This window comes from Felis catus, chromosome D4 (genome assembly GCF_018350175.1).
Source record: "Felis catus isolate Fca126 chromosome D4, F.catus_Fca126_mat1.0, whole genome shotgun sequence".
Lineage (NCBI taxonomy): Eukaryota > Metazoa > Chordata > Mammalia > Carnivora > Felidae > Felis > Felis catus.
The window spans coordinates 86,601,120-86,625,301 of record NC_058380.1 but is presented as its reverse complement, the minus strand read 5'-3'; the positions used below and the strand labels follow the sequence as shown (position 1 = coordinate 86,625,301).

At 47.3% G+C, this 24,182-nt stretch overlaps 2 protein-coding genes across 3 annotated transcripts in view; both read right to left on the bottom strand.

Moving 5' to 3' along the window:
- The window catches only part of LOC101086640 (neutrophil gelatinase-associated lipocalin-like), a 110,712-nt gene that overhangs the window by 18,034 nt on the left and 68,496 nt on the right, over positions 1 to 24,182 (bottom strand). The window lies entirely within an intron of this gene.
- Positions 18,740 to 22,724, bottom strand: LOC101091822 (neutrophil gelatinase-associated lipocalin-like). 2 transcript variants are annotated; one of them, XM_019816615.3, is made up of 7 exons: positions 22,503 to 22,724; positions 21,850 to 21,986; positions 20,367 to 20,446; positions 20,104 to 20,223; positions 19,782 to 19,883; positions 19,058 to 19,088; positions 18,740 to 18,885 (listed from the first exon to the last, which is right to left on the bottom strand). In XM_019816615.3, the coding sequence occupies exons 1-6, from the start codon at positions 22,638 to 22,640 to the stop codon at positions 19,069 to 19,071; spliced, it is 597 nt and encodes a 198-aa protein (XP_019672174.2). In that variant the 5' UTR covers positions 22,641 to 22,724; the 3' UTR covers positions 18,740 to 18,885; positions 19,058 to 19,068. The 2 variants fall into 2 exon arrangements, with proteins under 2 accessions (XP_019672174.2, XP_019672173.2); XM_019816614.3 differs by having other exon boundaries at positions 18,740 to 18,935; positions 22,503 to 22,723.

Below are 24,182 nucleotides of genomic sequence, written 5' to 3'. Positions count from 1 at the left end.
ATGAGGGAGCACAAGGCAGGCTGAGGGCAGAGCACATGCTAGCATGCTCCCTGAGCCCCAGGTGGGATCTGTGTGATATTCCTCAGGCACCCCTGGCTGCCCAAGAACAAAGGAAAGGAAAGAATACAAATGGTTAACTGATGGAGATCACAATCTGGCAGGATGTGAGTCTCCATCAGTGTACCTATGTCCTAGTAAATTAGGAGAAAAAGGGAATCTTATCAAAAGCCTAATCTCCAGAAACCTATATTTAGTTTCCAGGAGCCCTATTGTCACCCCCCCCCCAGTGATATGGGCAACAAAGGCAAGAAGGAAATGGCACATGGCATTAAATTTCATTATTACCTATTGACAATTCTTTAAGAAAATATGGAGTATCCCATTTCTCCAGGAACTCCCTACTGTCTTAATGTTAATGCTTTGCTAGAGGTGAAAACAACTTTAGCCTGACAACAGTTAGGCCTCTAGTAATGTGCGAGTCTTCTTGAACATATGAAAATCCCTCTAGAAACTTCCTCTTAACTTTATCTCCCCCAACCCCATGGTATATTGTTACAGAACCAGGCTGGAACGCTGGTGGAAGAACCAAGTGGCACTCGGAGATCTTGGTGGATCAGAGATTTAACAACTGCGGTCTCGGAGGAGACTGTTTCTCCAAAGATCTGAGCCCTGAATGCCAGTGGGGAGGGCAATTTATAGTTATCAGCCTCCATATTTGTGTGTGTGTGTGGGGGGGAGGGGGTGTTTTGCACACAGTAAACGAAAGAAGAAGAACTGGGAGGAGGGGTCTCTAAGCTAGAGACCAGAGTTTGTTTTCACTCCATTGGCCATCTTTGGCGTACTTTATTCACTTTTCCAATATTCCCCCCTTGATGCCTTAAAAAAAAAACTTTTAGTAGGCATCACCTTTCAGTTTTACAGGTTGGTACTCTTAGAAGGCTAAGATATGTGCAGTAGTTTGGCGAGCAACAGTGTTTTCAATAAAATGTACCACAGCATTCAGTATACAGGGGCCGATGGATACAAATAAGATTATGGAGAGGAGGGGCCCCGCCAGGGCAGGAAGCCAGGATGCCCAATCCGTGAGATCCTATCCTTTCCATTGATTGATACTTTTCTGTTGTCTATGTTGAATTCTTTCCTTGAGTTCCTGAACCTTAGTTGTAACTATTCCTGACTGGTTTATAAAATAGCAACATTTCTCCCCCAGAAAGATGCAAGTCCCTCCTTTTTCTAAAGTGAGGAGGTCAAAGGCTTGCCTATTTTGGAGGGTCACTGCCACCAGAGAGTTTATTTGGCTTTGTAAGGTTACCAGAGAATCTGCCACCCGTTCCGTGTCTTCATTTATCTCTTGAGATAGTCTATGGTACAGTCCTATGGATGAACCTGTGCCCGCTATTCTGGTTCCTATTCCTGTCACAATTCCTGCGCCTATCAGAATGGGTAGCAGGATTGCCCGTTTAGCCCAGAACTTGGGGCTAAAGGCTGTTAGGAGCTGATCTTCAGTGTACACGGATATCTCTGGGGTTAGGAAGAGGAAATAACATCTGAGTCCAGTTGGCCTCTAAGCATCGGTAGGCTGAATTAGAGGTCAAAGGGACAGGAGTGGCTAAGTAAACCCTCCGGCTGAGCGGCAAGCACATCCAAGCAGGTTTGGGTGTGATTATCTGTTTTATGGAGGAGTTGTAGAGTAGTGTTGGCCCAACACTGGAGTGGGGAATTGGTAAGCATATGATTGAGGGCTGAAAGGTCAAACCTTGGTAGGCTGTCAGGGGAGTGGTCACCTTTATGGCTTATATTACCCTATCCTGGGTATCCTTTATAACTTTTTGAAGGGCCCTGTCTGGCATCCCTCCCCCATCCGAGATCCCTCATTGAGGAAGGTAAGTGTAGCAAGCTCGCTTCCCTCTCTGGAGGCCCTTGTTGTGACATGGGTCCCTGACATTTTGGGTTATCTCTACGGTCCAATACTTAGTCCTTGGGGCACCAGGTGACTGATAGAGAGTGGGTGTTTTTCCCTTGTAGCAATCTTTGTGGAGGGAGGTGAAGGTGCTGAATGCCCTTGACCCCCTTATTGTTATATAACAATCCTGGGGGCAAAGTGGGTAAGCGGCAATTGTGAGGGTGAGAGAGGTTATCATAATATACAGGCAATACTTAATAATCCTCCCATCCAGAGGAGGTATGTGAGACCTGGCATGGATCTTTTTTTAAAAATTTTTTTAATGTTTATTTATTTTTGAGAGAGAGCATGAGCAGGGGAGGGGCAGAGAGAGACAGAGACACAGAATCCAAAGCAGACTCCAGGCTCTGAGCTGTCAGCACAGAGCCTGTTGTGGGGCTCGAACTCATGAACTGTGAGATCATGACCTGAGCTGAAGTCAGCTACTTAACCAACTGAACCATCCAGGCGCCCCTGGCATGCATCTTTTGTCCCATGTCCAGCTTGTTAGTGCAGTCTCTATCAGCCCAACAGTAAGAAGATCAGGGCTATGACACCAGTAAGGGGCAAGGGCTCACAGAGTTGCATCCAAACCCCTGGGCTTAGTCCACATGTTGATTCCTTAAGCTTCTGCCGTGCGCAGGCCAGCCAGCTTCTGGGGTGTGGCTGGAGCAGGGCTGGAGATCTCAGGGGCCAGTGTCTTTTTGAGGGTCAGTTTAAGTGGGTTGACTGGATCTGGATCACTTTACCAGGTTGTGGGTTCTTCTGAGTTGGCCTTCTTAACTCTGGAGTGATGGACCCATGGGGCGATACCTGAAACTTTAAGGGCTGTAGGAGTTGTTAGAATGACAGTATGAGCCCAGTCCACCGTGGTCTAAGAGGTTCCCTCTTCCAATCTGTGCACACAGAGTCTCCTGGTTGAAAGAGGTGAATGGGGGTCCCTAAGGAAATTGGGGCCCTCTCTATGGTGTATCTCTGTAACTTATTTAGGACTGCCCCCAAGGTCTGGAGCTATTCTCTTATTCCTTTGTCTCCAATCTGGTGTAGGTATCCTGGGACTTTTCCTAAACATGGGGAGGGGGTCGCTCATAAAATAACTCAAAAGAGGAGAATCTTAGTGCCCCAGGTGTGCATCAGGCACACAGGAGGGCCAGCGGCAGTAAATCTGGCCATGGGAGATTAGTCTCTTGGTGGAACTTAGCCAGGGTTTCCTTGAGGGTGCGATTCATCTGCTCTACTTTCCCTGAGCTCTGGGGTCGGAAAGCAGTGTGCAGTTTCCAGGTAATGTTGAGGGACTTTGTTAGGGTTTGTATAATGTCTGCCACAAATGCAGGCCTGTTATCACTGTGTATGGTTAAGGGTAGACCAAATCGAGGCGCGATCTCCCATAGAAGAGCTTTGGCCACCTCGCAGCTTCGTTCCATTCTGGTCAGGAATGCGTCGACCCATCCTGAATATGTGCAGATTATTACAAGGAGGTACCTGAACCCTTTATTTGGTTGTATGTCGGTAAAGTCCACCTCTAAGTCTTTGAAAGGGGTGACCCCCATCCTTTGCGTGCCAGGCAGGGGCCATGGGGCACACCAAGCATTGTTTTTGGCACACGTTACACATTATTCACTGACGCCTGGAATAATACCAGAGGCTGGCTGATATAGTAGTTCTTTTTGAGGAGGGCCTCTAGTGCAGTTTTCCCTAGGTTGGTAAATGTTGGTAATCTTCCTTCACTAGGTGTTTTCCCATAGACGACAGGACAAAGATGTATCCATTTGACATGACCCACCATCCCTCTTTGCTTAGCGTGCCCCCTTCTGTCAAGGCCCAACTTCTTTCTTCGTCTGTGTACAGGGGCAGGGAGGCTTCCCTCTGGGGCGCTAGAGTCATAGTGTAGGTAGGAGCTTCGCCTGGGTCACCACAGGCGGCTGCTCTGGCTGTTTTGTCGGCCAGGTGATTTCCTTGAGTTATGGGCTCATCTCCTTTCTGATGTCCCTTACAGTGTAGGATAGCTACCTTGTCTGGCAGCCATACGGCCTCAAGAAGCTTTAGTATTTCTTCCTTGTTTTTGATAGTTTTCTTTGCAGCAGTAAGGAGGCCTCTTTATAGATGGCCCCGTGTACGTGCACAGTAGTGAAGGCATACCGGGAATCAGTGTAGATGTTAACTCGTTTACCTTTGCTAAGGATGAGGGCTCGGGTTAAGGCGTACAGTTCACCTCATTGTGCTGACCATCCTTCCAGCAAGGCCTTGGCTTCCAGAACTTCGGTGGTTGTGGTTACCACATATCCTGCTCTTCGGTTGCTCTCTTGTAAATGCTGTTCCCATGGCTGAACAGGGTGATTTCTGGGCCTGTCATAGCTTGGTCTTGGAGGTCCAGGCGGCTGGTGTAGACTTCATCCACTACTTCGGAACAGTCATGGTCGGGTTCTCCCTCCTCCGTGGGAAGGAAGGTGGCCAGGTTTAGTGTTCTTACTGTTTTGAGAGTGACACTTGGGTTTTCATAGAGAAGGCCTTGGTATTGTGTCAGCCGAGAATTGGAGAGGAAACGATATCCTTGGGTGCTCATGAGGGACATGACCGCGTGTGGGACCTTAACATTAAGTGTTTGTCCCAGTGTGAGTTTGTCTGCCTCCTTGATGAGCAGGACTGTGGCTGCCAGAGCTCTGAGGCACCGTGGCCATCCTGCAGCCACAGGATCAAGTTTTTTTGACAGGTAGGCCACTGGCCATTGCAAAGGCCCCATGCTCTAAGTGAGCACTCCAAGGGCTATTTTGTCCTTTTCACATACGAAGCCGTTAAAGGGCCTTTCTATGTCAGGCAAACCGAGGGCTGGGGCTTGTCCCAGAGCCAACTTTATTTCTGTGAAAGCAGCCCTTGCCTTCTCAGTCCATGCGAGGGGCTCCTGGTCTGTTCTTCCCAACAGGTCATAGAGGGGCCTCGCTCTGGCTGAGAATCTGGGAATCCAAATGCAACAGAACCCTGCGGCCCCTAAAAATTCACTCAAGCCTCGTTTTGTTTGGGGCTGTGGCAGTGTGGTGATAACTTTCTTCCTTTCCGGTCCTAGTTCTCTTTTTCTTTTTGTGAGGAGGAAGCCTAAGTATCAGACCTGCTGCTGACAAATCTGTGCCTTTTTCCAATGCCCAGTACCCCAAGTAGGATAGGAGCTGCAGGAGAGCCTTGGTACCTTTGATAGTCTTCTTGGGTATCACTGGCAAGGAGGAGGTAGTCTACATATTGGAGGAGGACACACCCTGTGGTTTCCCTCGGAAAGTTGGTGAGGTCTGCAGTTAGTGCTTCCCCAAAAAGAGTGGGCAAGTTCTTGAAACCTTGGGGAAGTCGTGTCCAGCTGCATCGGGCGCCCTGTAACGGGCTCAGTTCATTCAAAGGCAAACAATGGTTGACTTTGAGGAGCCAGGTGGAGGCAGAAGAAAGCATCCTTTAGGTTGAGGCATGTAAACCATCTGGCTGACTCTGGAATTTGGCTGAGGAGAGTATACAGGTTTGGAACCGCTGGGTGTAAGGCAACAGTCACTTTGTTAATGGCTCTCAAATCCTGTACTGGTCGGTATCCTCCTCCTGGCTTCTTGACTGGCAAGAGCAGGGTATTCCAAGCCGACTGGCACTCAACTAGAATACCTGCTTCTCTGAGCTTGGTCAGGTGCTCTTATATACTCATTCTAGCCTCGAGTGGAAGGGGGTAGTGCCTTTGTCTCTGAGGTTGGGCTCTGGGGATCAGGTCAACAATGATGGGGGCCTGACTCTAAGCTAGTCCAGGCGGGTTATCTTCAGCCCATATGGAGGGGAATGTAAGCCTGAATTCTGAGGGGCTACAGGGTAGGGCCTGGGTGCAGAATAGTCTCCATTCTTCTTCCCTTGGCAGGGTAATCACCAAGACCCGGGTTTCCTTCTGCCTTGGGTTTAATTGGAGGCTAGTGTGTCCAGTGGGTTCAAAAGCTATCTGGGCCCCAAGTTTGGAGAGCAGATCCCAGCCCAGGAGAGGAATTGGGCAGTCAGGTAAGTAGAGGAACTCATGCCAGACCTTGTGACCCCCAAGTTCACATTGTTGAGCTTGACAGAAGGGCTGCTGGATCTCCCGTGTCCCAGTAGCCCCAAGTATGGTTGCTGTCTTTTGGCTTAAGGGCGCCACCGGGGAAGTAATAATGGAGTATTCAGCCCCAGGGTCAACCATGAAAGTTATTGTTCGCCCCCCTACCTTCATTTCGACCGTGGGCTCATGGGAGCCAAGCGAGAAAGAGCCCGGTCCCCCTTAGTCCGATTCTACCCCGGCCAGACCAACGAGGTTCTGGCCTCAAGGTTCTTCTCAATATCAGCTGGGTTTTGAGGGTCCCTTCCAATTCAGACATTCATTCTTCCAGTGTCCCTTCTCTTTGCAGTATGCACATTGGTCCTTTGCTAAGGGGGCTCTGGGCTTTCCCCCTTTTGGTGGTTGGTGTCTTCCCATCTTTGCAGCATCTTTCTTTTAGTGCTGTTGTAAGAAGGGTGGCCTTCTTTTTTAGTCTTCTCTCCACTTCTCTTTCAGCTGTGACTTCTCTGTCATGAAAACATTATTGGCGACCTCTATCAGCTGAGTGATATTCATCCCAGCAAAGCACTCCAACGTCTGGAGTTTTCTTCTGATATCTGGGGCAGCCTGTGCCACAAAAGAGGTATTTACCATCTGTTGACTCTCTGGTGCCTCGGGGTCAAACAGGGTGTATACATGATATATTTTACATAATCTTTCTAGTAGTCTCTGGGAGACTCCCCAGGATGCTGTGTGACTGACACTATTTTAGTCATGTTCATGGGCTTTTTGGCTCCAGCTCGGACTCCCCGAAGGAGGGCTTCCTGGTATCGTTGGATGTGGACCTGTCCTTCTTCTATGGTGAAATCCCATGTTGGGCATTCTTCAGCCGCGGCAGCTTGAGCCCAGACATCAGGGTCATTGATCCCCGGAGGTGTGTGATCTTCTAGGTACTGTCGTGTTTCTCTCATTCTTCTTTTTTCTGTATTAAACAGAGTACGGAGTAACCATTGACAATCTTCTCAAGTTGGTCAGTGGGTCTGGAAGAGGGACTCCATCAAGTCGACTATTACTTGTGGCTTTCAGAGTATGATGGAGTGTTGTCTTTCCAATCGAGGAGGTCAGTTGTAGAGAAAGGTTAATAATACATCATGGAATGGCTGGGCTGGACTGTTCTGTTCACATTCTCTTTCAGGCTCTCTTGTCTCCCTTATAGGCATTTGGAGAGCGTTAGGTCTGGGTCTGGGGCACAGTCTGGCTGCTGGCCCCTGTGGGGGAGGGTTCTCTGAGTCTGAGAGGGGTGGGGAGATGGGCGGCAGGGCAGAGCGGCAGTGACTGCTGCCACTGCAGAGAGACAGACTGGGGAGGAGTTTCAAGCTCAGGGGGAAGGGGGAGGGAGCTTGAAGAGTTATAAGGAGGTGGAAAGACAATATCTTCCTCCATGTCTCCTTTAAATATTAGAGGAGCGGTGGGTCGCTTCTTTGGCTCCCTGGGTGAGCCTCCAGATAAAGTGGCTAAAACCTTTGCCTGGCTCTGTTTGCTAATGATGAATCACACCCAAGTTGGAGGATTTTGGGCAATTTCAAGCCAGGAGTTGATGTATGGAAGTTGATCAGGGTGGTCTAGGTTCCCAGTGACTATTAGCTAAACCTGTTGCACTATTTGAGCATCTAATGTCCCTTATGGGGGTCATCCTACACTAAATATGGGCCATTCTAGTTCACAAAAGGTCCTTAACTTCCTGGGTGTCATTTTCACCTCATAATTGACTGAAAATCCCTTTTTAAAATTTTTGAGCATGACCTCTAAAATCATAGGCTTACGCTGTTTGATCCCTTATTAATTTCTTTCTTGTATTTGGTGTCACAAAGACAAAGGGAGGGTATCCCCTCAGATGAGAGGACCAATCAGATATCCCTTTGGTCGTGTTCCTGAGGGAAACTTTAGGTGAGGTTTGGCCGTAGCAGACTCAGCTTTGTGACTTGTGATAGGAATCTGATCCAATACCGCCCTAGACCTTATATTCTCACCAAAACACAGGAGAGCCCTTTCAGACTCCGTAGACTTTTGGGGACCTTAAAGGTGCCCATCCGTGGAGCCACAAACTCGAACTCGACTGGCAAGTCTGGCTGAGCCACACATTCTCTCTCTCTCTCTCTCTCTCTCTCTCTCTCTCTCTCTCTCACACACACACACACACACACACACACACACACACCAGAGTTCATTACATTCCCTCCCACAAAATTTTCTACCTGTGAGACCTATTAAGGCCTCCAGGGATTGATGAGGTCCCCCTTCCACCCTTTTGGGTGGGCCTGACTTCTTTGGGGCCCCAGCCTTACTGGTTCCAACGTTGGGTCCAGGTCCTCACCTACCAGGTCTCTGAGTCTGGTGGGAAGAGTGGAGAGGGGACCAGCCTGAGGCAACCGAGCAGGAGACTGCCAAAATTCAATCAGTGTGCTCACTCTTCCTTGCAATCCCTCATTCTGTCACCGCCTCGCTGTTCTCCCAAACCGGTGGCAACAATGGGCCAGTGCGGTTGGGTTTCCCGGTCAGGGAATCAAGTATGTTATGGAACCAGGCTGGAACGCTGGCGGAAAAACCAAGCGGCACTCGGAGATCTTGGTGGATTGGAGATTTATTTAACACTGGTGCGCTCAGAGGAGACCGTTTCTCCAAAGATCTGAGCCCTGAAAGCGAGTCAGGAGGGTAATTTATAGTCGTCAGCTTCCATATCTGTAGGGGTTTTCGCGCGTGCAGGAAACAAAGGAAGAAGAACCCGGAGGAGCCGTCTCTAAGCTAGAGACCAGAGTCTGTTTTAGCCCCACCAGCTATCTTTGGCATACTTTATTCACTTCTCCAACAATATAACCAGTCACTCTTCACAACCCCCAGTGTAGCTCTCTTTCTGCCCAAAAGTTCTGTCCCTGTGCTTTAACAAAATCACCTTTTGTGCACCAAAGATGTCTCAAGAATTCATTCTTGGTTGTGAGCTTTGAACCCCCACCATTCCAAAGCCCCATCATTTCCACCTTGAGTCAGCCCTTCCCCTCATCCATGCCCCATTGGTAGGGTGGACCCAGACCTCAGCTGACCCCTAAGGGACTTGGCCCCTCCTGTGGGCTCAGTGGACAGAAACTCCAAGCTGGGCCTGCCAGTTGCAAATGAGACAGCTTCACAGAGTAGAGCTCTGAGGCTATAGTCCCAGCTCCATCCTGGAGGGGGTCAATGGGGGCCATGCATTTGCAGTGTGTGAAAAAGGGTGGGGGTGGTGGTCCCCCAATGGGGGCTCTCTACCCTTGCCACTCTGTATCCGAGAACTTTGGGTCACAGTGAGTGCAAGGACTCAGACTCGTCGTTGGGAGACTGCTGATATCACCTGCCATCTCTGGCCATAGTTTTGGACTGTGGAGCCCAGGGGCCTAAGCCTAGGTTCCATAAGTGTTCCTGCCATGGCTGATCCTAGCTTTCTCTAGGAGGGAAGCAGTTTCCTCATGAGGGCTTGAGTGTCCATGGGAGGCAGTGATGGGTCCCAGCCACCAAGCCATGTGTCCTAGATGTCACCACGAGGGCCAGAGCTGACCAAAGCCTGAACTGACGCTGACCTGAGGGCTCACTGGCCTCAGATGAGACTCGCAGAGACCTCATGGGCTCTTCCACCTGCTTCTGGGGAACCAGCTCCCCTAGCCTGGCCTTCGGGTGGTGGGCACTGAGAAAAGAGATTCTGGGTGAGAAGGGACCATATACCAAGGTGAGGGCAAAGAACAAGCTTCTAGCTTGTACCCCCTCTCCTCAAGGTGGGATATGTGTGACATTCTTCTGGCAGCCCAAAAACCAAGGAAAGGAAAGAAAACATATGGTTAACTGATAGAGAGCACAGTCATGAAGGACACAAGTCTCCATCAGTTTACAAATATCTTAAAAAATTAGAAGAGGGTTGCTAGGTGGCTCAGTTGGTTAAGCGTCTGACTTCAGCTCAGGTCATGATCTCACCGCTCGTGAGTTCGAGCCCCACATCGGGCTCTGTGCTGACAGCTCAGAACCTGGAGCCTGCTTCCAATTCTGTGTCTCCCTCTCTCTCTGTCCCTCTCCCACTCAAGCTCTGTCTCTTTCTCTCAAAAGTAAATAAACTTGAAAAATTAAAAAAAAATAGAAGAAAAGGGCAATCTTATCAATAGTCTAATCTCCAGAAGCCTACAGATTTAGTTTCCTGGAGCCCCTATTAACACCCTATCCACCATCGTTCTGTGGGGAAGAAGAGGAAGAAGGAAATGGCAGGTAAAAGTTAAATTTCCTGATACTCTGCATGCCAGTGACAAGTACTTGAGGCAAACACAGAGTACAACATTTCTCCAGGAACCCCTACCATTCCTAACGTTAATGCCTTACTAGAGGTAAAACACCCTTAGCTTGACCTCAGGTATCTAAGGAGTCCTCATTAGTATGTCAAAGCCCTTCTGGAGGCCTCCCTCCCTTTTGACTTTACTGCCCCAACTTCATAGTATACAACCTCAGTGCAGCTCTTTCTGCCCACGGGTCCTGTCCCCATGATTTAATAAAATCACTTTTTTGGCACCAAAAACATCTTTGAGAATTATTTTGTTGCCCATCGGCTCTGGAAGACCCCCACTGCCCTCCCCCCTCTAAAACCTCATCTTTAGCGCCCAATGTGGGGGTCTGAGTCTTTTCATCTGGACCTTGAGCTTTGGTGCAAATTTGATTAAGTACTTTCTCTTTTCTTCCTTTATTCTTATTTTAGGGATTTCAAGGAGGATGATCTTATTGCAACACTTTCCTGTCCATTGCTCAGTCTGTAATCCTCTAGCCTGTGGCTACTCTACGGGGAGAAGAAAGCCTGCCTTTTGGCTGGAAGTGAGTACCCAGGTCAGAATGGTAAAAATACCCAGATACGTGTGCCCTCTCTTTCTTCCTTTCCTTATATCTTTTTGTCTGTCCTGGGCACCGGACAGCCACTTATGTGACTAGAACCGCTACCAATCTTAAGACTCCCATGTGAGGTTTCCTCCTCGTTGGTCTTACGTGATCCCCTCCAAATCCCTGTTCTAGCCATTTCTGGCTGTGGGACCTCCCCTGTTGCTGGTGAAACCAGTACCTGATTGAATTAAAACTCAACTGAGGACCATTTCCTAGGAAGTTGGCTCTAAAGACTGTAAGTGTTGGAATGTCACTTAGATCAAGATGTGATTCTGTCTTAACTGTTTTTGGTCAATGTTCTCTACTACTACTTAAATTACAAAATTGGGCAATTCCCCCTTGTAAAACTTTTCCAGTGTTTTCCAGGGGTTGAAAACGGTGGTTTCTTCAGCCTTCCCAGCAAGGCAAACTAGGCCCATATGCTGGCACCTATTTGTGGCCTAGGATGCAATGGGAAAGCAGAGGGATGCCAGCTTCCCTCCCCCAGAGGGCCTTAGCGTCTTGTCAGTGATCAGAGTGATTTGGTGCCAGGTACACCTCGGGTTGCTTTGACACCGCAGGAACCTCTGATATATCCTTCACAGGGGACCCCACCTGTGAGTTGGGTATTTTGTGGTAATTGACCTCCTCTACTTTTCTCTCCCTAGGAAAAGGACAGGAGCTTCTCCTCAGTCACCAAGGACTGTCCCTTGGAATGCCTTTTTAACCCACTGGAAACAATTTGGATTGCAAAATTTAGGAAAGGATTCATGTCCTGTAACTGTGCATGGCCTTAGTAGGGTCTAGCAGTTACATCTCTTCTGCAGGAAACAGGATCAATGGACAGAGGTATCCTAGGCCCAGGTCTTCACCTAAGTCAGGACCAGGACCAAAAAGCCTCTTGCAGAATGTATTTGCCCTAATGTGTTTTGGCTAGTAAACTCCTTCCTGACATAGTGGATGCCCTTTTGGCTTCCTCCTAATGGAACTCAGGTGCTAGAGGAGACACAGGCCATCCCTGACAAAGGGGATGCCGACTCTCTCTGTTCCTCCTCCTAATAGATGTGGGGACCTCTCCCTCATTCATTTCCTGAGTTAACAGCTAAAATTGGAGCCAACTACGGTTAGTCTACTTCGGGATGTGTGCTTTAAAGAATATTTCCAAGCAGTTGCCCAAACTTCCTTTGTTGCTGAGAAATGTTGATCTGTACATAGACTCCCTATTTCCACTTTGGTGGAAATAAAACAAACAAACATGGGGTCTCCTCTTACCCAGCTGACAAGGTTTAGAACCAGGAATCCTCTTTCTCTGCCTTCTGGCACTTCACCTTTTCTGCCTTCCCCTCCCCTGTCCTCCTGTTTCTACATCACCCCCTGTGTGACCTACATAACTGGCTTCTATACCATCCTCCCACCTGCGATGTCAAGAAGCAATGAGCACCTCCTTGGAGCACCCACTTCAGATTCCCCCACTGCTGTCTCAGGTGAAAAAGGGAAAATGGGGAACAAACTGATTGTCCTTTAAGTGGACGCAGGTGGAACGTATTCAGTGTTTAAGCTTATTTATGTTTGTTGGTTTAACTAAGATAGACTTGTATTTAGAGTTATCAGCATTAAATATGAAACTTTTTTTCTACCAAGGTTTCCTAAAGGTCAAAGAAGCTCATGTTGTCTCTGTTGCAATTTGTTAGCAACAAGATGACTTAAAATAAAGGGTAATTTTGTGTATCTCAGAGTTTTCGTGGATAATTGTTAAGAGAGTTTTCAGAGTCTTTGGTAATCTGACACTTGGATAAACGGGATTGAATTCATTGGATATCTAGGTCTTTTCCAAATAGAATGGAGTGCTAAAGCATTGGTTACTGAATGTAGGTTTTTGTTTTTGACTTCTTACTGCAGAGAAACTAAGAACATTTGGGTCTATTGGAAAACATGGTTTATGCTTAATTGATTCATGAATTTGCCATCTAAAGGATTCCGGTGTAACAGTTTACAAATGCTTACTACTTAGTCTCAGCTGGAGACCAAGGTTGCTAAGAATCAAAATTCTGCTAAATGTAATTAAGACTGATGGAAATAAGGAAAGCAACTCTATATGTAAAAAAGTAGGAATGTGTAAAAAAGAGAGAAGGAATGGAAATATATATTTTTTTGTTGCAGGTAAAAGAGTAATTTTGTCCTAAATGAGACTGGTTTGGAGAAAAATGGCCTGGGACAAAATTTGAATGCAAAGGAAGGTTGTAGAAGGTTCATGAAGGGAAATCTTTGGAAAGGAACTTTATGTGTGGTTAGGACAGACTATGTTGCAATGAATGGGTTTTTAAAAGGACACTCTTATAAGGTTAAAATTCTGCTTTTCTCTCTGTTCAAAAGACAAAGTTTTTTTTTTGATGGTTCGGCTCTTGATAAAATAATAATGATAATAATATAGAAAGGTTTGTTTTCTCTTTTGTCTGCCGGGAAAACCACAGCTTTAGGTTTCATCTTTATCATGTCTCTGATCATTAGTTAAAATTTCTCACTGTTTAAAGGAGCTAAGTTTTGCTAACAACTATATCACTCTACATATTTGCCTTTGGAATCTCTTATTGCCATCTTGGTTAAATAAATATTTTAAAGCCTTAAGATGTGAAATGTTCTCTAATCCTATTGCAAATAGCTGTATAACTTTCTACAGTTTAACAAACTTCCCAGGACTGAAACTGAAAAGAAAGTCTTTTTGACCATGGAGACCTTTTTATTTGGTATGTTAAGAGAAAAGCCCTGTTAAATAAGGTACAACTTAGATGATATTGCTTGGCTAAATGCTATAACTGTTCAAATATATATGCATTTCCCAAAGTTTTAATATGGTTTGGTAATAAGGTTGTCAATTGACATTCTGATTATTAAAGTATCATGTATCACAGATAACCGAATTTCCTTGTCAATTGTATCATAACGAACTCTCATCAGATTGTTAACCATGTCCATTTTTGAGTTTTGTCACTTATAATTATTGTACTTATTCTCTTACAAAACATGTTTCCTCTTCCAGGAGATTTATGAAAAGGGCTTTTAGGAAAAATTCAGGTATTTGACAGCGTTAAAATCCTAAAACTATAATAGGTAAGAATGTCCAGAACTAAAAAGCTGCATTTGAACTGAACAACAGTTAGTAATATGGGACTAAATGAACTGAGAAAGGTTATAGTTTTTGTGACCCTTGTTGAAAACATTGCTGGATCTCTAATGTTTGCTCTTCCAGATTAAGGAAACCTTCTCTTAAGATATGTATAATGTACAGAAATGTGATAAAATATCCCTCTGTAAATAAATTGAAACATCTAACTTTTCTCTCTACCTGAATGAACCCTCTGAAATTCAAAAAGTCTCAGTGAGTATACTTCCACAGTCATCATACTTACCTGCATAAATTCAGTGAGAATCTGTTCTCCCTGTAACAGTACACCATTGGAAATAATGTTTTTTGTTTGTTTGTTTGTTTGTTTGTTTAACAAGGCTTTGGCTGGAATATCCAATTTGAGAGACATGATTACACCTGATATGACCATGTGGCTTTAAGGAACTAAGGTTGACTTTATGAAACATGGAGCCAATAAATATGCCCCTTGGAAATGTTGGCCTGATGCCTTCCCAGCAGACTTACCAGATGAGTAAAGAATGTCACTTCTGGGCAGGTGCAGGGACTTCAGGATATCTTGGGGACCTCCTGGAGAGGAATTTGCCCAAATCTACAAGTATTGCAGGCCTGTCTGATGAAAGTACTTGGCTTGGCTTCTGGCCTGGAGAGGCCAATCAGTTCAGTCTCCAGTTCAATCTGGAGATTCCTTATAAAAGGTTCCAGCACTCTGTCTCAAAAATAAATAAACGTTTTTTAAAAAAAAAAAAAGGTTCCAGCAAAGCAAACTTTAAAGATTCTTAGGATCAATCACTATTCTTGCTGAGGTTATGTAAATCATTAGGCAAAGTTTCTTAAAACTGGACTTGTTCTGCAAACGAATTAGTCTTGATTTGCTATCTGTGGAAATGAGGGTTTTTAGAGAGAAAAACTAGGTTTCCATAACGCAGCTCTCTGGATGTTAATTTCTAGTTCTGATTGTCTTTAAATGTTTGCTGTTTTCCTAAACTAGACACCTTGAGCTAAACTTCAGAAAAATTGTCACAATATTTAATGTATAGAAAATTTTCTGTGCTTGTTATTCAGTGGAGACAATAATAAGTCCCCACGGGCATATGATTATTTAAATAACTGGAAAATGGGATGGATTCCTCCAATAATTGTATGCAAAGATTTTCTCACTGTAGACCTATGAATATAGTGCTTTATTATTCACTGGAGGCCAGGTTAATTCCTAAATCTCTAAATATGCCAACCATATCCTCCCTCCACCTGATCTGACAGTTGCTAGAAACCCACTCCATGTAAACCCAAAACACCTGGTTTATTAAAGGATTGAAAGTCTAATACAGCAGAGGATTTAACTCCAAAATGGAAGGACCCCTACTGGGTATATGATATACTCCCACTGCAATAAAGTTGGAGGGGAACACTTCATGGGCTCCTCTATCTAAAATAAGACCTATATCCCCTTGCCAGGAATTCAGTGAGTAAATGAATCTGCCTTCTTATTCCTGTGAACCTGTGGAAGACATCAAACTTCTTTTAGGATGGTTGTACCTTTCTTTTTCATCTTCCTTTCCCAATTTCTACTAACAGTTCTTTCCTGCAATGGGCCATTCAAAAGGATCACCACAGACATTTGAGATATAAGCCAGAAAGACCAATCTGATTCCTGCTGCCTGTTCCCAGAAGCATCCGAGGATGTTTCAAGCCTAATATCTGAAAAATCTCACTGGCAGTACTGAGAGACACTGGATTTATAATCTGCTCTAACCATTAACCAGTATTTTTCTTGTTTTTATAAAAATGCTGTTTTTGATTACCGCCTGGCTTACTAAACAAAACAGAGTCGACATGATGGCCACACACCATGTGTTACACAGGTAAGGCTTTAAATGACTCTCAAAATACCATTATATTACTAAATACTAAAATAACTCAAATTCATAAAACGCTTCTACAGAACAGAATGGCTTTAGATGTTTTAAGTGCTGCACAAGGTGGAACTTATACTCTTATAAGAACAAAATGCTGTGTATACATTCCACACTACAACAAAAATATTTATGGATTTCTTACTAACATGAATACTCAACTTGGCACATTAAACAATCCCTCTCTTTCCTTAGTGATGGGTTAAAGTCTTGGACTGGAGAATTTTTGTTAGCTTTGTTAGGACTTTTAATGAGAGCTAATCTTTCTAACTATTCTACTTAAGTTTTGCTGTTTTCTCCCAAGTCTCTCTGCTTGGTACCAAGACTCCATTACTACAATAACTTCAAGCCAACACATGATCCTTTCTACTCAAGGTGGTTCGTACACGTTGTCCACCTTGGATTCAGCTGGCTCACCTTAACTGCCCTGTATGTTCCCTAAGGGACCAATATTGACCCATAGGTAGGGACAACTCTATGCCCCTACTCAGCAGAAAGAAGCTATAGAAGATGAGACCTTCTTCCTTCAACAGCCTTAAGATATAAAGGTCAAAATTGTTCAGGGGGGGATATGATGAGGGAGCGTGGAGCAATCTGAGGGCAAAACAGGCTGGCATACCCCCTTCTCCCAGGTGGAATATGTGTGGTATTCCTCAAACACTCCCGGCTACCCAAGTACAAAGGAAAGGTGTTTAAGTGCTTGCCATGGTGATGTAGGAAACTAAGACAAATGAAAAATTAATCCTCTTTCTGCCTACAGCCTATAGGCAAGTCCTTGAAAACAGCAGAGTGACCTAACTCTAGGAGCTCAGCTGCCTCCTTAATGACCCATTGCTAGGGGCAAAGAGAACCTTAGGTTACCATTTTCTCAGCTTCCAGGACCTGTAAGTCCATTTCCTTGATCTAAACTGCCGTGAGTTATATGCTGGCAATCATATTCCAAGTTTATGACCCTGATATGCTGAAGGGTCTCATGACTGAGGTTTTATTCAATGGTAATAAGTGGTGTTTCCCTAGCAACAGGGAGCCCCTCAAGGTCCTGGAAATCTTGCTTCCAAAATACCTTAGAGACTTAATCTATCCCTGATGGGTAGGGATATATACTATATAATCAGTTACCCATCACAACCCCAGTGCAGCTCTTCCTGCCCCTGGGTCCTGTCCCTGTACTTTAATAAAATCACCTTTTTGCACCTTTTTGCAACTTTGGTGCACCTTTTGCACCAAAGACATCTTCAGGAATTCTTTCTTAGCTGTTGGCTCTGGACCACCCTACCAATACCCCAAAGCTTCAATACACATTATAGATTATCACACACATATTTCTGAATACTCAAACTGGTGCTTTAAGCAATCCCCCTCTTTCCTTTAATGATTGGCAAAACTCCTGGACTTGAGAATTTTCATCAATTACACAGGACTTTTTTTTGGACAATTCTTTTTTCTATTCTAATTATGTTTTGCTGTTTCTCCCATGTCTTTGTCTGGTGACAAGACTCCATCACTACAATAACTTCAAGTCAACAGATGATCCTTTCTACTCAAGGAGTTTCATACTCATTGTCCACCTTGGATGCGGCTGCCTCTGCCTTCTGTAACTCTTCTATATATTCCCCAACTGATCAATATTGACTCATAGTTAGGGACATTTCTACACCTCTACTGAATAAGAAGTTACAGAAGATGAAACTTTCCATCTTCAACAACCTTAAAGATGTAAAGGTCAAAATGGTTTAGGGGTGTTATGTTGAGGAAGCAAAAGTCAAGCTGAAGGCCAAGTACAAGCTAGTATTACCCTCCCCCCACCCCAGGTGAGATGTGTGTGACATGCCTCAGGCACTCCTGGCTGCCCAAGAACAAAGGAAAGGAAAGAAAACAAATGGTTAACTGATAGAGATCCCAGTCATGCAGGAAGTGAGTCTCCATCAGTTTACAAGTATCTTAGTAAATTAGAAGAAAAAGGCAATCTTATCAATAGCCTAATCTCTAGAAACCTATAGATTCAGTTTCCTGGAGCCCCCACATCACCCCTCATAGTAATATGGGGAAGAAAGGCAGGAAGGAAATGGCAGGTAACATTAAATTTCCAGATACCTTGCAGCCCATTGACAAATAATTGAGGCTGGCAGAGAAGACTATTTCACGGGGAAATCCCTACTGTCTTAATGTTAATGTTTTACTAGAGGGAAAAATATCTTAGCTTGACAATATCTAGGCCTCCAGTATTCTGTAAATCTTCTTTAGCATATTAACATCTCTTAGAAAACTTCCCTTGACTTTACCTCTTCCATGGCCATGGTGTATAACCAGTCACTCCTCACAGTCCCAATATAGCTCTTTCTGCCCATGGATCCTGTCCCTGTGCTTTAATAAAATCACATTTTTGCACCAAAGATGTCTTCAAGAATTCTTTCTTGGCCCTTGGCTCCAGAAACCCCCCATCACCCCAGCACTTCATCACTGGTGAAGTGGGGGTGCCAGCAACTCAGCCCCCCAACCCTCTCCAGCTGCCTGGCTCTGGCTGGGCCTCTGCCATTGGACCATTCAGCTGGTGGCTGAATATGAGTGTGAGATGTGAGATGAGGCCCCTCAGTGTGCTAGGAGGCAGGGGCAAGTGAGGGCTGCTGCTGGTGTGGGGTTGGGCCTGGAGTTGGGAGCTAGAAGCGTTCAGTCAGACTGGACTCTGCTTCTATGGCCTTCATCCCTTTCTAGGGATCACAGTTTCTGGGAGTGATGCTAATAGCCTGCCTTTTGCTCTTTTCCCTCTCAGATGGCCCAGAGGTCAAGGAACACAGAATGGGGACCGGGGGACATATGTTTATTTAGCAACCAAGGAGGGGGTTCTGTCAGCTGGGCAGCTGGGGAGCAGCTGGTGGGCTGTGCAGTGAGAAGGGTCCCCTGGTTCTCTCAGTGGTTTCCAGGCTGGTGGGAACAGCTGGGCGGTACCCTGGGCAGACAGCAGTGGGAGGGGATGGGGTAGAGAGAGCCAAAGGGCACCTGAGAGGGAGTCAAGGGAATAGAGAGGGCAGCAGTGCTGGGCAGGTGGGACAAAGGCAGACCTGGGACCCCCCTCCAGCTGCACCATGGCTCCCATCAGCCCCCTCTGCAGCCATACTTACCGCACACTTGCTCATTTATCCATGCACTCATCTGTGGGGGACAGAGTGGTCAGCATGGGCAGAGATGTGTTTGTGGTATCCTTGACCTCTAGGGCCCCTGCACTGCCTCTGGGCTGCCTTGGCCCTAGGTTGGCCCAGCTACAGAAGCTCTGGGGATCCCCTCACGGATGGTATAGCAGAATGATGGATGATGGTACAGGGGACTGAGGGAGAGGCTTGAGGACAAGAAGACCTGGGTGACACCCATTCTCCAAAGGAGGCAGGTGTGGCCCAGCCACAGTTCTGATTGGGCACCAAGCCTTCTGCCTGTTTGCCTGCTGAGTCCTGACAGACCCTCAGCCTTGGGGAGGCAATTGCGCAGGCCAGGCTGCCTGAAGAAAAGGGCGCCTCCCAAGTCAGTAGGGAGCCAGCCCCAGGGCAAAAGGGAGGTGGCCCAGGAGAAACGAGCCTGGGCAAAGGGAGAGGTGACCAGGCAAGGAGACTGAGGAAACTTGGCCCCAGATATGTAATTCTCATGTGGGTAGGCCTGAGCTATTGTGAAGGAGGAATATTTGGGAACCAGAACCCTGGATGTGGCAGGGTCTTCCTGAACCTGAAGTGGCTCCTGGGGCTCCAGTAACTGTAGCAGGGACCTGGGTCCCTCCTCTACCCCCTTCCCTAGTGAGGCAACATCAGACCTGGCTAGTCCCCAAGTGCCCTTCCTCTCTTCCCAACTGGTGACTACCGATGGGGATAGGGAAGATGATGTGGTCTTCGGTGAGTCCCAGGGATTTGGCGAAACTGATGAAGATTTCCTTCAGCACAGAAGGCAGGTCCTTGTTCCTCCCTGTGGCCAAGATCGCTGGTTAGTGGCTGGCAAAAGTTCCATAAATATTGTTGAACATGTGAATGAAACCTCAGACTCCTTTCTCATGAGAGGTTCTGTGGAAAGACCCCTGTCCTACCACCCAGGGACTCAGAGTAAAGGGGATGTGAGGGCTGGATGTGATGGGCCTCTTTTCCCCCAGCATGAACAAGAGCCAGGTCTCAGAGGGGGTAAGACGCACCATAGAGTGTAACCTTGATGTGCTCCTGGTTGTTGAAAACTTTCTTGAAGTACAGTATGGCAAACTGGTTGTAGTTTGTGGTCACCACTCGGGTAGTGTAGTTCTGCGTTCCAGTGTAACCTGCATGGTGGATGGTGAGGGATCAGCATGCCCTGGCCAGGCAGAGGGAGCTATTGCTTCCTCCCTGGCCTCCACAGTTTGGTGTCTGCATGGAGGGGCAGGGAGGTCTGGGGCCCTGGAGATGCACCCCACTCAGGACTCACGCTCAATATTGCTCAGGTTGAATTGGCCTAGATGCAAATTTGGGATGAAAATTTTGGTCCAGTGGTCACAGCTCTGGTCCCTGTGCAAAAAAGAGATGAGTGGGTAAGAAGGTGGCAGCCCACCATGCCACAGCAGGAGACCCGCACCCCACCCCTGGTATGGGCCTGGCTCTTTCCCACTGAGCCTATCCCTGCCTGTCCTTGCCAACTCTGCCCTGAGTCACCTGACCTGCTCAGACTCTCCCTCCAGCACCTGTTGTCCTTCCTTCTGGGCTGTTTCCCCTTGGTCGCCTTCCCTCTATACTGTCTTCCCCCACATGTGGCATTTGTCCCTTCTTCTTCTTTTTTTTTTTTTTTTAACTTTTTCTCGATGTTCATTTTTGAGAAAGAGAGAGACAGAGCAAGAGTGGAGGAGGGGCAGAAAGAGAGGGAGACACAGAGTCCAAAGCAGGCTCCAGGCTCTGAGCTGTCAGCACAGAACCCTATGCGGGGCTCAAACCCACAAACCGTGAGATCATGACCAGAGACAAAGTTGGACACTTAACCAACTGAACCACCCAGGTGCACCTGTCCCCTATTCTAATCTTGTAGGCTCCTGCTGTAACCTCTCCTGGGGGAATTACCACTGAGGCTCTAATCTGCTGGACGCCAAAGACTCCCTTAGTTGTTGGGCCAACCCTGACCTCTCACCTGTGTCCCATCTGGTCCCATAGCACCCGAGGCCTGATCTCCCCACACCTGTGTTTCTTTCTTCTGCTCTTTCCATGACAGATGCAAGAGCCCCACCCAAGTAGAGGGCCAGAAAGTGAGAGGAGCTGGATAATCCTTGGCTCCTTTCTCTAGGTCCTAATCTGCCCCCACTCTGGTACTCTGGTCATCTCCTACCTATGACTTGATCAGCCTCCTGGGCTGCACACCATCATTCCTCTTCCTGCTGCAGCCACACCCGCTCCTCACCAGTACCTGAGACCCCCGCCACTGTGGTCACCCCCCTCTCCAGACCACTCATCAGCTCCTGCTCAGGGCAGCCATGAGATGTCTTGCTGTTTCTTGAAGAAGTGGCTCTCTCTGACTCAGTCCACCAGCCCTGCCGTGAAGGTCCCAAACCTCCTTCTGACACAGGTTGTTTTCTCAAGGCCTGATCCACAGATCACCTCCCTGGAAGCCCTTGACAAAGCCCTAGATAGGATCGCAGGCTGGATCCAGCAACCCTCCCCCGATTCTAGGATACCCCGAGTTCTCTTTGTCTTGCCACTGATGACCACCTTTGTCCATCCCCATTACTGTTCTGTGTCTGTGCTGAAGTGACCAAGAAATGTTGATCTAGTGAATGAAAGAAGAAATAAATACAGGGATCCAGCATAGGATGAATGATCATCTTTCAGCTTTGGTCACCCCTTGGCTATGTCTTCAGTATGCCTCTTGGACTCCCAGGGCAGCCCTCTAGGCCCCACATGTCCCCCTAGTAGGTGGTAGCTCTCACCAGACCACGGTAGAGGTGACATTGTAGCTGTTGTCTTCATTCAGCACGTAGGTGGCAGTATACATCTTCAACTGGCTGTCTTTTTCTTTATTAAATCCATTCCCTGCCAATCCTAAGACGTACCATTTCCCCTGGAACTACAATGGGAACTGATGATAGAGCAAGAAGAAGCCCCAAGGGGGCCTCCTGCTCCATCCCTGCAGGCACCTCTAGGCAGCCTACCATGAACAAGATGTCCCTCACCTGGGCTGGAGGAACCCAGACTGGCCACACAGGCTGCTCTGATAAAGCCAGGAGAAGCTGGAGCCCATCAGGACAGGCTGGAGCCCTGAGTGTGTCAGGGACAGGGTGACACTTGGCAAGTGGCCAGCTGGAGACCATAAGTCTCAGTTTTCTCATCATGTAGAAGGCCTGAAAATGTTCCCACCTTAAGTGGACTGCAGGGATTATGGAAGAGAGTGTGACCCCAGTGTAGTTCGGTTCAGCTGACCCTCTTGTCAGCAAGGTTGCATACGGATGGGGGCATGAAGTGTTCCTACCATGAGGGAACCCAAGGGCAGACTGAGCTAAAGCCTGAGCCCATACTGCCTTTCCTCTCCTCTGTTGACACTCTTTCCAGAGCCTGCCTGCAGCTGCCCCTCCAGGTCACTTACCTTCTCATTCTGGAAGTCAGATTGCAGAGGGACCCTGAGTAGAGGTGGGGCTGGGATAGGGTTTGGGGTAGAGTCCTGAGCTTGGGTCTGCAGGGCCCCCAGCAGGGCAAGGCCCAGCCACAAGAGACCTAGGGCCATGACTTCAGGGCCAAAGAAGCAGGCAACCCAACATTCCAGATGTTACCTGAAAGGGGATAAGTGAGGAGCCTTCTGGAGGCATGCTATTTATGGTCTCTGTGTCCAATGGCTCACCCAGGGTGGAGCAACTTATCCTTTGCCAAATCCTGGAAGGGTGAGGCAATTGCCAGCAACTCGTGCTGAGGATCATGGCAAGCTCTCTGCCCTTCCCCTCAGGTCAGGATTATGCAAGATGAGGGGCAGGAAGGTCCAGGAGGCTGGAGGATGCATTCCCCATATCTCCACCTCTCTGGCAAGGACACTGACTCCCTCCACACTCTCTTCTCCCTGGTTAGCACTGTGTGAGGACAAGGGTCTCTGATCTGGGCCAGCTGTCATCTCTGACCTCCAGGAGCCTCTCTCTGGGGCCCAAGTGCAGGGTGGGGTAAGTGTGGTGGGACCCCCATCCTGCACCTGATGAAAGCAGAGAATGCCTCAAACCAACAGAGCCCAAGCTGCTTTGTGCTTCTCCAAAGGGACAGGGAAAGGGAGGCAACCCAAAGGGACATTCCTGGTAGGGAAGGACAGAGTGTACCCTGTGCTGCTCATGGAGCCCAGATCCTGGCCCTCCCAGGGACCCACCCTAGGCCCTGGCACAGGGTGAAAAACCCTTCCCCTCCCCCTACCACCGAAGGCCTCCTGGGGAATGTTCCTGATGAGGGAACATAAGGCAAGCTGAGGGGAAAACACATGCTAGCATGCTCCCCTCCCCCCAGGTGGGATCTGTGTGACATTCCTCAGGCACTCCTGGACACCCAAGAACAAACGAAAGGAAAGAAATCAAATGGTTAAGTGATAGAGAACACAGTCCTCCATCAGTTTACCTATGTGCTAGTAAATTAGGAGAAAAGGGGAATCTTACCAAGAGCCTAATCTCCAGAAAACTACACTCCATTTCCTGGAGTCCAAATATCGCCCTCCCTCCATAGTCATATGGGGAACAATGGCAAGAAGAAAATGGGAGATGGAATTAAATTTCATTATGACCTGCAGCCCATTTTGACAAACACTTGAGGCACACACAGAGTATAACATTTCTCCAGGAATGTCTGAATGTTAATGCTTTGCTAGAAACCTTAGCTTGACAACATCCAGGCCTCCAGTAATGTGGGAGTCTAGTTGAGCATATGAAAATCCCTTTAGAAACTTCCTCTTGACTTTATGTCCCCCAACCCCATGGTATATAACCAGTCACTCTTCACAACCCCAGTGTAGCTCTTTCTGCCCAAGCGTCCTGTCCCCGTGCTTTAATAAAATCACCTTTTCTGAACCAAAGATTCCTGAAGAATTCTTTCATGGCTGTGAGCTTTGAATCCCCACCATTCCAGAGCCCCATCATTCCCACCATGAATCAGCCCCTTCCCTCCTCCACAACCCATTGGCAGGGTGAACCCAGACCTCAGCTGGCCCTAAGGGACTTGGCCTCTCTTGTGGGCCCAATGAACTGAAACCCCAAGCTAGGCATGCAGGCACAAATTGGACAGCTTGCCATAGCAGAGCTCT